This window comes from Varanus komodoensis, unplaced genomic scaffold, assembly GCF_004798865.1.
Source record: "Varanus komodoensis strain SLA01 unplaced genomic scaffold, ASM479886v1 scaffold32, whole genome shotgun sequence".
NCBI lineage: Eukaryota > Metazoa > Chordata > Lepidosauria > Squamata > Varanidae > Varanus > Varanus komodoensis.
In genome coordinates this window covers 13943917-13956019 of record NW_025335798.1, presented here as the reverse complement: position 1 = coordinate 13956019, position 12103 = coordinate 13943917, and the positions used below count along the sequence as shown (strand labels likewise).

General features: G+C 45.8%; 1 protein-coding gene across 1 annotated transcript; it reads right to left on the bottom strand.

The window, feature by feature from the left end:
- Positions 1-5089: 5089 nt before the first annotated feature.
- Positions 5090-5992, bottom strand: LOC123027389 (hemoglobin subunit alpha-2). Its single transcript, XM_044438235.1, has 3 exons — positions 5838-5992; positions 5544-5748; positions 5090-5332 (listed from the first exon to the last, which is right to left on the bottom strand). The coding sequence occupies exons 1-3, from the start codon at positions 5930-5932 to the stop codon at positions 5204-5206; spliced, it is 429 nt and encodes a 142-aa protein (XP_044294170.1). The 5' UTR covers positions 5933-5992; the 3' UTR covers positions 5090-5203.
- Positions 5993-12103: the final 6111 nt, after the last annotated feature.

Sequence of the window (12103 nt, the reverse complement as noted above, 5' to 3'; positions counted from 1 at the left end):
TGAGGGTCATCTTACAGGGCTGACATGACAAACATCCGAAAAAAACCCAAAATATCAACCTTATATGTGAGTTGCCTTATATGCCAGTATAGATGATATTTCAGTAAAATGTGGTAGTTTCCACTGTTCCATCTTCTTGAGGAGATAACATCTTGGGAAGAAGTTTAAAAGTGGGGACACCCTTGAAACAGAGATCCTCAGGTTTCCCCATGGACTTTGGCTGTAACGTGCGATCCTTTTCATGAGCTAAGGTTGCCTGTGCTTGGATGCATTCGACAGCTTATCTATGGGAAACATAAACACTTGAGCAATGCCCAGGGTAGGTACCAGCTGGACCTCACCAGCAGACAATCCTTTGTGCTTGACTCACTTGAGGCTCCCCATTCCTACAGTTGTATAAATGGGATTAAAAAACACAAAAATTGAGGAATATTTTTAAAGATAACTGGGCAGCCTCTTCAAGGTTCCCCTGGGCCATTTAGAAGAGACTACCCATACTCAACCTTGGGTAAAGGAGTCTTTAATTTCTTGGTAAGTATGTTCTTCCACTTGCAAGAATATGGGATTATAAATATTTTGTAATCTTGGGTATGCTGTGCAATTTACATAGGCCCACATCAAACAATAGTCTGATAATGCTGGGAAACTTTGTAGCTTACTTATGTTTGGTCTTACACACTCGTACCTTTCTGTGCCACTAATGACTAGCGTGTATATGTAGTCAAGTGCCCTTGTTACTATTTTTTACCTGAGCTAATTAACTTTTATAGGCTTACTTTGCAAGAATGGACCTACTATAAAGAGATCTCTTCCATTTTTGAAAACTGGCTCTAGCGATACACCAATTCAGAGTCCTTCTCATTTGATTGTGCAGAGGCTATTGAATTAACCTCTGCTTATTTACAGGAGATAAAGCAACTATGAAATAGCTCTGTGAGACCAAGGAAATTTAGTATATACAGTATATGCATGCTACTATATAAATAAAGTAGGATAGACCTACTATAAAGAGATCTCTTCCATTTTTGAAAATTGGCTCTAGAGATACACCAATTCACAGAGTCCTTATTTGTGGAGAAGCTATTGAATTAACCTTTGCTTAAAGCAAGTGTGAAATAGTTCTGAGAGACCAAGAAAATTTGACTTCTGTATTTTGAGCAGCACTGTTTCTCATTTTGGATGGCAAGTCGGTTTTGAAAAGGAGAGGATCCTGGAAAGGCTTCTGGTATGGCATTTGAGGGGAGGCAAGGAGTAGGTTGAGCTGCTCAAAGGCAATGAAAAAGATTTACTGAGTGAGTGTGACCCAAACCAGCATTCTGACCCCATCTGATGTATGCTGGAAGCTTGGGAGGATGGCTTAGTTCCTGCTGAGCATTGGCTCTCATACCAGTAGCATTACAGGACACTGTAAAAGGCTATAAAAATGAACTGGAAGCATAAGGTTTCCTGTGCACTTTTTCTGTTATCAATCTTATGGGTATTTAATAGACCTCAGCCATCACACACTCAAGGCTTGTCTCATAAAGATGACTGATGGTTTGGCTACTAATACAGAGTTTCTTGAGGAATTGCCTCCCACTCAGAAAACCTTGACGAGGAAATTGGACTTTGTAAGCCAGTTAAAGAGAGGTGATCAAAATGATCATGTGGGGAGATTTTAAAAACAATCCTGCTAGAGACCCATAAAAGAACACACAGTTGCCTTGCTGCAGCTCCCAATAATAATGATGAATAAGGTACATACGTTGCAGGAACATCTCCCCAGATTGTTAGAGTGCTCTGCTGTTTTGTGCAGATATAAAATACCAATTATTATCAAAAATCATTCAAGATAAAGTGGTATAGAGGGAAGATGTACTAACAACACAACCCAAGTTTCGCAACTGGCCTCTTGTCTGCCTTTTTGCAATTGGGGACGGGGGGGGGGGGGGTTAGAACCTGCTAGACTTCTCATGAGCTATAGATTAACAGCTCAGTTTCTCCAAATGAGCAAAGGCAGCACATTGGAAGATTTTATTATAAAGGTCACTTGTTATCTCTGCATCTCCCCCACCCCCACCCCTTCTTTTTAAGTGTACTTAAACTGAACAAGTGAGTTTTTGGCACAATCTACTGATTATTGGAGGTTGTGTGATTGTCACTATATTCTGTAACATGGCTCTTCTTGACTCCACTTACCTTTGGTGTGGTGGTTAAGAGTGCAGGGCTGGGACTCAGGATTCTGGATTCTAGTCCACACTCAGCCATGGAGCTCACTGGGTAACTGGCCCCGTCGCAGATTCTCAGTCCAACCTACCTCACAGGACTGTCATTGTGAGGATAAAATTGAGGAGGAGGAGGAGGGGAATTATGTAAGCCACCTTGAGTTCCTTTAAAGGAAAAAGGTGGAATATATAATAAATGAAAAGTTATAAATTTGGTTTTGAAAACTCATGCTGTCCCTCTTTCTAGAGATGGCCCTGTGGTGCTTCATTACAGAAGCCCATCTTCCCTCCTTTCCTTGAGTGATCTTATCCCTATGTACTTGCATAAATATCTGAAATATCCTCTAATACAGGGTGGTCCAACTTTCCATACCTTGTCGGCCACATGAGGACTTCAACATGGAATCCACATTCCACACAGTGAATTACATTTCCATATTGTAAATTAAAGTGTGTGCAATACATTTATTTAATTTAATATACTCAGCCTAGCTAATTAACTATTAAACAAGGGAGAAGACTGAGATGAGGTCTCAGAGTTGGCTTTTCACTGGGAAACAAATTAAATATAGCCCTTCTAGCTGACAAAACTGGAGGTACACTATCAGAAAAGTGAAGTGAGCACCAATATCTTACGCCAATAATAGTTGCAGACTGAAAGCTTTGTGGACCTCTGCAGCCTGGTAACTGCTGCAGGGATCAGGGTCAGCTGCTTAATTTAAGATTTTAGACTAATTTAATGAAAAAGAGCCTGTGATCTTTGCAGAGATCAAAGGCAGCTCCTTCTCCAGCCACAGCCCAACCCAAGGCCCACCCCCTTTCTTGTTTCTTCCGTCCAGGAACCTGCCCATGTGCCACCCCCTCCCCAGCCGCCCTTCCTTCCTTGGAATTGGCATGCTGAGCCACTTGTACTTGAGCCAGCAAGCTCTCCTCAGCATGCCCCATGCTGGCAGGCGCAGAAGCACCTGACTCCTGGGAATACTCATGGCAATCATGCCCATGCCATTGCTGGGGTCCGGATTTTGGGGAGGGGGGGGAGGGGGGCTCCAGGAAGCAAGAGGGCTGGCAGAACAAAGCCTTGGGGGGTGCATGCAGGACCACCCCAATATAGAAGGTAAATATCGATGATATCTGGCTTGTTATTCCAAATCTGTAATCAGTCACATACTACACTGTTTTTCTGCACTGGATATCCTTCTGCACTGGATATCCTTTCACATCCTTGTATGTGGAAGACTCGGGGAAAGTGTTTCCTGTGACACACATCTCCTCACTCTTGCAGGGCAAGCTATGCTGCCTGCACCTGGTTGCAAATGACATGGGGCCACCTTATTAACTAAGGGTATGCCTCATCATGCACAGCCTCTTTTCTAGCTGCCAGATGTGTATTTAGGGTGTATGCAACTGGAGTAACACCAAATTGAAATCTCAGGCAGTGCTGAGGTTGCCTGGGCTCCCTGCTAGGGTCTGCTAGGTCACCTGTAAAAATGCATTCCCTTTCACCTGTGCCGTGGATGTCTGCAGGAGCACATGGGCACCTTGTGCTCTTTTCATAGGCATGACCCAGAGCTCCTAGGAAGCCTTCCCAAGCTCCCTGTGCATGCTATGCTAGACACAGTCCTTTTCAGTTCCCCATATCCTCAATTCCCGAGGCCCATCATACAAGGCTTTCTCACTACCCACCCTATCGCTGGCAAAGACATTTCCAAACAGCAGCCCAGCTGGTGGCTTTCTGGGTGGTTTATCTTCTGCCTGCTGCAGCCAGATAGAGGAGGAGGCCCACCCACCACCCTCTGCAGCTGTGCTAACCAGATCGCAAAAGTCCGACCCCTTAGGAGTTATCTAAACTGAGCAGAGGGGCTCCTCCCTGCTTCCATTACCAGGACCCACATAGGGTGTGCACAGCCAAAATGACCCTTGAGGCTGGGTGTTTGATTGGGAGAAGCATCTCATACCCGGTGCATCTCCATTGGACCAGCCAGCCACATGGTAACAGAAAAGCCATGCTGCATCAGACACAGGATCCATCCAGTCGGGCTCTCAGGGGCAAACCAGCTCCCTGCAGGCACCCACAAGCAAGACATGAATGCAGCAGCCCCCTCCTGCCGAAGTTCCCAGTGTGTATCGGCACAGTGCCTCTGCTAGCATGGAGGAAGGCAGTGTGTAACCAGCAAGACTAGAGGCCACTGATTGCCTTCCATGAAATTGTCCTGCCACATTTTAAAGCTGTCTAAAACGGAGGCTGTCAGTGCATCTAATGGAAAGGAATTCCACCCTGCAGTGATACACTGTGGGAAGAAGTTTGGTTTTTTTTCTTTGTGAACCCCCCACCAATTTCTTTTTGGTTTGACATGGTTGACTTCCAGTAATATTTCCCTCACTGCCTCCTCCAAACCATGCATGTTTATCATGTCTCCTCTCATTTGCCTCTTCCCCAACGTCAGCTGTTGCAACCGTTCCTCACAGGAGTTACTTCAACCCCTTTCCCAACTGTACAATGTCCTTTTTCAGGTGCAGCAACCAGCATTCTATGCACCAGCTCTCTCAACCACTCACTCAGTTTCAATTTGTGTATACCTGAAGCTGGCCTTTGTTGCCCCCACTAGCATTACTTTACATTTTCACAGAACTGCATTTTTCCATGTTGATGCCAGTTCTTCCAACTTGGAGAGATCCTTTTGGAGTGCCTCACAATCCCTTTCTTTTAAGCACTCTAACTAGTTTGGGTCATCAGCACTTGCTGTTGGAATATTTCTGTTCCAACGCAGGAAAGAACCATGAGCTGCTCCAAAGAGCCTGACAGTCTCCAAGACCCAGGGACTGTGAGCAGCCTACCCACGCTCCTCCCACCCCGCCAGCAGCCCAAGAAGATGCCAAAACAACAGTACTTTTAAAGCCAATACAGCTTTATTGCAGATAGGGTGGGACAGAGACGGGGTGCATGGGCAAAGGAGTCCAGGGAGCACCTCTCCCACACAGCCTGGCTGGTATCTTCTTATTTAGCGGTACTTGGAGACAAGGACCTTGCACACTTCTTCCAGGAACTTGTCCAGGGAGACAATCAGACTGGCCTTGAGATGGTCATGCAGGTTGGCAGCGATGCTCACCTCAAGGCAGTGCCTCAGGAACTGTGGAGAAAGGAGGAGAGCAGAGCATAAGGTACACACACAGGTAAGCAGGCAGACAGGGCAGGGCGAGCCTCCAACCTATGCTCGGGGAGGAAGCCTTAGGCTGGAGTGGCTCGAAGGGGAAGGCAAAGGCAGGGCAGTCCCCCAGCAGCAGCAGTGCTGCAGTCCCCCAGCCCAGCCTTTGCACCCTGCTGCTGGGGAAGCGACTCACGCCGAAGTTGACGGGGTCCACGCGCAGCTGCTGGGCATGCAGGTCGCTGAGCTTGGAGAGGGTGCCTCCTATGTCATCCAGGTGGTTGACGGCCTGGTTGAGCGCGTTGGCCACCTTCTTGCCGTGAGCCTTGATGTTGGCCGAGTTGGGGGAAAAGTCGAAGTGCGCGAAGTAGGTCTTGGAGGTGGGGTGCGCCAAGAACATCCTGTGTGGAGAGGAAAGCCCAGCCGTGGTCAGGGGCGCCTTTTCCTCCGCCCCAGCACAGGGCGGACGGGGCCGGGGGAGCTGGCTTACCTGGTCAGGGCATCGGCCGCGATTTCTTCGGCATGGTTATGCACATGGCCCCAGAGGGTCTTCACGTGGGTCTTGTCGTCCTCGGTCAGCACCATCTCTGCGACTTCTAAACTGCGGTGCCGGGGAGGCCCGGGCAGTCCTTTTATCGGGGCCGCGGACCAGCAGCCCGCGCGTCCCGCCCCTCGCTCGGGCCCTGGCGCTTCTCCTCCGCCACGCCTCCGCAAAGCCTCGAGGAGGCTGCGGGAGCGGGGCGAGTCCCGCAGGGGGCTCACCGGCAGCCGCCAGTGCCCAGGGAGCGCTCCAGCCCCTGCGAGGCTTGCGTCCCCGCGCACACGCCCTTCCTCGTGCCGAGCCTTCCTCGCCAGGCAGTGCTCGTCCGGGCAGCCCTGCAGTCGCAGTAAAAGTTTGGGGCGGGGGGGGGGGGGGCTGTGTTAAACATCGGAGCGGTACATCTGTTTTACTGGCCTTGTAAAGACGTTGCAAACTTCTTTTGAACATTACTTCCCTGAGAAGTTGGGGCCTGCAGAGGAACCCGTGGCTAGAAGCCTGCTTGCCTGCCTGCCTGCCTGCGGGGCGGGCGCATCTCTCCGCGCCGCCGTCAAGGCTGGCCGCCGCCGCCGCGGGAGCCCGTGCGCGGCCTGAGCCTGAGTAGGGCGTGCGCTCGCCGCCTGGCGCTCCCAGGCGGCCACCAGAGCGCTTTGCGCCGCGCTGCCTGCCTGCCTGCGCACGCGGAGCCTGGCTGCACCTCGCAAGGGCTTGGAGGGGCTTCTCGGCGCTGCTCCGTTCGGCTGGAGCGCGAATGGTGCCGCGGGCGCTGCCGAGGCCGCCCGCGCGACGGGCCCTCTTCCCGAAGAGCCTTAGAAGAGCTGCGCTCTCCCTTCCTCCGCAAACGCCGGAACGTTATCTCCGCAGTTCTTTGCAGCTGTTTTCTGGCAGCCGTTAAGCGCGGGTGAAGCCCAGTCTAGTCGTAACCACATTTATTCAGAAGTGCCAGTAACTGCAATGGGACTTGCTCCTAACAGCCAGCATAAACTTGCACCGAGGTCTGTCCTCAGGCATGCCCGCGTCTTCTGAAGTAAGTTGGCTGGTGACCAGAGAGAAGCCTTCTTTGCGGTGGTGACAATATTGTTTGTTGAGTTCATTTTCTTATTTAGTCTATACTGCCCGGTAGCTGAGGCTTGCTGGGCAGTATACAACTACGCAACTCTGGTTTTAGCATCGGGCAATGACTTTTACAAGAGAAAAAGACATCTAAGGAGCTTTAATGAAGTTTATGGTATTGATGCAGTGAGGGGATTGGCTCTAAATTTAGTTATCCTTAGAATACACTTTCTGAAATCAGTAGGGCATGTTAGCAAAGACTAAGTCCCGTTTGTTTCTATGGATGACTAAATGTGGATCCAACACTATGTTTGTTTCCAATTGCTTTGGATGTTCTCCGGAAGGACATCACAGAAATACTTTAAACAACAAACTTCATGTCATTTTTCTATCTTTTTTCTTTTTGGAATAAAAATATTTTACTCATAATTAATGCATACAATCAATTGCCACTTGTTTAGGTAGCTGTAAGGGAAGATTAAGAAGTAGCTCATGGAGAATATGACTGTGAGTCTATAGAAACTCCCATGTTTGGAATTAAAATTAAGAAGTAACGAGCAAATTCATATGGTAGGATCTGTAATTGTTAATGGGGGTCAGACTAACAGATTTCATAGTAGAGAAGATGGTTTATAAAAGCAGAGGTGAAATGTCAGCGGAAAATACAGGGTTTGAGGTATTGGTGCTGACAATTTACATCATTTTATCATAGCATAATTTGAAAAGTATCCCAGTTGCTTCAGCTTCTATCTTCCATTAATTCCAACAAAAAGCGACTTCTTCAGGGCGACTTCTTATATATTGTTATTTATTTTATATTGTTATTTTATATTTTATATTGTTATTACTGTTATTTCTTATGTTGTGAGATGCCTCGAGGCTTCGGCGAATGGGGTGGCATATAAATGTTTTAAGAAAGAAAGAAAGAAAGAAAGAAAGAAAGAAAGAAAGAAAGAAAGAAAGAAAAGAAAAGCAAGCAAGATGGTATCTGGACCATGACAATAAGGAAAGAAAGAAAAACAATCACATAAACTTGCAGAGTGGGTGGCAAATAATGCCATAATCTAATTTTTCAACAAAAACATGACTTTTAGGCACACATTTCAGCATCGCAGTAAGTGTGGGAACAGCTGGTGGCTTTGATGTCAGCTTTTCCAATACAGCATATGTACTTATTTCCAGTTTCTATTTTGCCCATGTCCTTCCTGCATATGTGTATTTTCATGTGCCAAACTGACAGAAGAGTTTTGCAAGGAGATTCCCATTTTTCATATCTTTCCCCACTCCCCTTTGTCTTGAGGTATGGGGTCTATAGAAAGCATACTTATGCTATTTTGCATTCATGGCTGGATCCCACACTTCATGCGTTGCAACAAAAGAAATAATAAAAGATAATAAAAAGTTGATTCTATCAGCTGTCAAGACACCAGGCTTCTTGGGATAGACAGGAAATTGAAGCAAGGGCATTCCGCAGATTATGACTGTAGCCATCATGGAGAAAAAGTCAATTTGAACAGTCAGTCTGCAATCCACAGCACCTAATAAAAGCAGCATTTTGCATAACAGTAATTGCAAACATCCTAAGAACTGTAACTCCTCTCCCTTTTCTTACTTAACAATCACATTGTGGAGAGAATAATGCCCATCACTTGATATTTGCCTTCATTTCTATTTAGTACAACAATTGCTTTTCCATTACTTAAAATTTATTTTAAAAAAATACATGGAGACTTATTTCATCATCTAATTCTATCTTTTTCTCAAGATTACAGCTTTGCTTTTGAGTTACGGTAAGGGGTTACCATAGTAACATGCTACAGGACAATAAAATTGACTTTCCCAAAATGAAGTTGTCATTGAGAAAAAAGTAGCAGCAACAGAATGTAAGGGGAGATCCCTCTCCAAATAAAAGCCCAACCGCAGGAAGTGATTCTCCTACAGATACAACCTTTCTGTGCCACTCATGCATGCCATGAAATCCAGCTATGCCAGTACTGCCCTTCCAGTACATCCTTCCATAAACCTTCCGGTAGAGCCTTCCCTTGCCCCTTGCCTAATTTGCTTTCACAGCGTTCTCAAGTAATGCTGCCGATACATCCCGCTTACAAGCTAGCCCCACTGAAACAGATGCTGCCCTCACGGCAAGCACAGTGATTGGCTGCCAAAGCAGGGCCGCTCAGAAACTGCAGAGAGGTATCAGCATGCTTAGCCAAATCCCAAGATACGCCAAAATATAACTCACTAAAAAAATAAAATGGGTGTCTGCAAGGGAGAGCTGAATAAAGCTGTGTAATGGAATTGGCTCCAGTTGGGTGGAAAGCCAAAAGGCCAAAAGTGAGTTGGCCTCCTTGGGCCCCTTACAATGTACATGTCTGTATTCTTGAGGAGTGGATGGCTGGCTCTGACTGGAATCTTGGACTGGAACAAAAAAATGTAGAGTGTGATGGTCCCCCACACTGCTTTTGTTTTTCTTTCTGATGTTAGAAAGCAACAAACAATGATATGCAATGTAAATGTACAGCTTATGGGAAAACTCCAAACATAAATGTCACCCCTTGTCCAAAAACCATTTCTATTCTACCCCTAACACTTGACATACTGATTTTTCCTAGCTATATTGTATGGCTGGAAAATTCTATGACAGCTTCTTACTTCAGAGTCTAACAACAGAACAAAAAGCACAGGAAGTCATTTCATAAACGTTTGTCTAAACAATCCAGGAAAGAAACAAGATTGGAAAAGAAAGTGAGAGAAAATTGGGGGTTTCCATTCTTTCTGTCTTTGAAATGTCTCTCAGCACTTCTACTATCTGGAGACTTCCTAAGACACCTTAGTTGTATCAGATGCAAAACCAAACAAAAAGAACAAAACTCCCTATTTAACAGGGTAGGAAAGGAAAGTAATTCATCTAAAACACCAAGGACTGCATCCAATGTTATACAAGTTGGCCTTCTGCTTGTGCAATAGGTCAGTTTGTGATTTATTACACTGACAGCCCTGGATACAAGCCTGTTTGTGAAATCTTGCTGTAATGAATTGCACCTATATTTACTCATAGTTAGCAGAGACCCATTGAAATAAAACATAAGTTAGTAATGACTAACTCAAGTTGCACTGCTTTCAGTAAGAATTTCAGAGACAAAGGGCTGGACTAAGGATCAGCTTTCCATGGATGGAAGGACTCCGCTCATTGAAGAAGTCTGCCTGATTGTCAGGGATCTTTCTCAGTGCCCCCTTATAGCTTACTTCATTCAGTAATACCTCCTGGAGGAGGAGGTGGAGTGGGTAAATTTGCTTCCATCATCCCAGTTGCACTTACCTAAATCCAGACCCAACCTATTGTGTGTGAAGCAATGCATACAAATAAATAAATAAATAGCATATTCCAGTATGGTGACACTGTGTTCATTTGGAAGGCATTCATGGCATATCCTTTTCACCAGCCATGTGGGTGAGAAAACTGTTTCCTACGGCCATGTATTGAGTATTATGGTGAATAGTTTTTCAAATGGTATTTTTCTTGCAATGTAAACTTAGGCTTGTTGCAAAAGTGATACATAAAAGTAAACATGTTGATAAACTGTTCTGGCAATTAAGGTGGATTGTGTGAATTATGTATTAGTACAAACTGGTCAAATTTGCAGAAGTTGCTTAAAAACTTTTTTGGGAGTTTGTGCCATAACTTCTAAAGTTACTACTAATATATTTCCCCATCTGTTCAACATGTCTTATCATCCCATAAAGTGAGCAATGCAAGACACCAACTTTTTTTTGGATACACGCTGCTCTTGTAGAAGTAGGATATAAATAAATATACACTCATCATCTTCATCATCATCTGTACTTTACTGAAGAAAGAATTGGACATCCTTACTTTGAAATCCAGTGAACTGACATGATAACTTGTTAGGGTATGAGTGGATACAGACCAGAGAAGGATGGTCCTCTCCCCTGCCCCCGTAGGGGTATCGGCATGAGAAAGACATGCTGGACCAGGCCAATGGTCCGTCCAGTCCAGCACTCCATTCACACCATGGCAAACAGGACCCCTTAAGCAGGACCCCTTAAACAAGACGTCCCCGTCCAAGCTCCTCAGCAACTGGTATAGCACACAGCCAGCAGGCACCAGCAAGCTAGAAGCCATTAAAGACAACCTCCTCCACGAATTTGCCCAACCCCCTTCTTAAAGCCAATCAAACTCCTGGCCATCACTCCTCCTGGCTGCAAATTCCAAATTCCATTGCTTAAGTTGCACTGTGTGGAGCATGTTGTTTTTTCTGTCCTGAATCTCCCACCAATCAGCTTCATGGAATTACTCCTGGTCTGAGTGTTATGGGAGAAAGAGAAAAATGTCGTCCTCTCTGCTTTCTCTACATCATGCATACTTTTGACCACCTCTATCATGTTTCCCCTTTCCCACTATTTTCCTAAGCTTGAAGAATCCCAGTTCTAATCATTCTTCACAGGGGAGTTGTTCCAGCCCCTTCATCATTTTAACTGCCCTTTCTTCGCAGTTTTTCTAACTCAGAAATGCTCTGCTTCATGTGTGTTGACCAGAACTTTGCTCAATATTCTAAGACTGGTCACACCAAAGAGCTGAGTAAGAGGAATAAGAACTGGGCAGTTTTATTTTTGATTCCTTTCCTAATTCTAGCCTGTAAAGCTGAAGTATACGGTTGTTACCACTTAAAATGAGATGTTAAAAGAATATGTTGGCAGTCATAGGGGTGTAATAAAACAAAACAAACCTTGATTTCTGGAGGGGTGGGGTTGAGGGAGGCATTCCCTCTCCAAAAACGGCGGTAGTACCAATTTTGTTTCGTATGTGCATTATAGAAACCCCTCCCCGCCCCCAGAAAGAAACCAAGCCCCTAACCATGGATGATTACTTCTATCAGACTGTTCACGCCTCAGTAAGAGTGGACCGGGGACACAACTTTTTCCTCCACCTGTGAGAGAGAAAGCCCTGATTTTAGTGGAGATGTCGCCATTATAGTAACAGAAGTGGGCGCACGTGTTGTGAAGTAATTAGGTGGAAAGTTTAGAAGCAGCTGCTGTGATTTCCTGGCTTGTCTGGCAGAGTGTCGGTTTCCTGGCCGCATTCCCAGACGCGACAGAAGAAAACCGACATCGTCGACAGCTCGCCAGGACCCTCTTCGCCCTCT

What these genes read in the sequence shown, in the direction of transcription:
- LOC123027389 (XM_044438235.1), bottom strand. Translation starts at nt 5,932, where the DNA reads ATGGTGCTGACCGAGGACGACAAGACCCACGTGAAGACCCTCTGGGGC. An exon ending in GCGGCCGATGCCCTGACCAG is followed by an intron (nt 5,749 to 5,837) that starts GTAAGCCAGCTC and finishes CTCTCCACACAG; the next exon opens with GATGTTCTTGGCGCACCCCA. An exon ending in TGGACCCCGTCAACTTCGGC is followed by an intron (nt 5,333 to 5,543) that starts GTGAGTCGCTTC and finishes CTTTCTCCACAG; the next exon opens with TTCCTGAGGCACTGCCTTGA.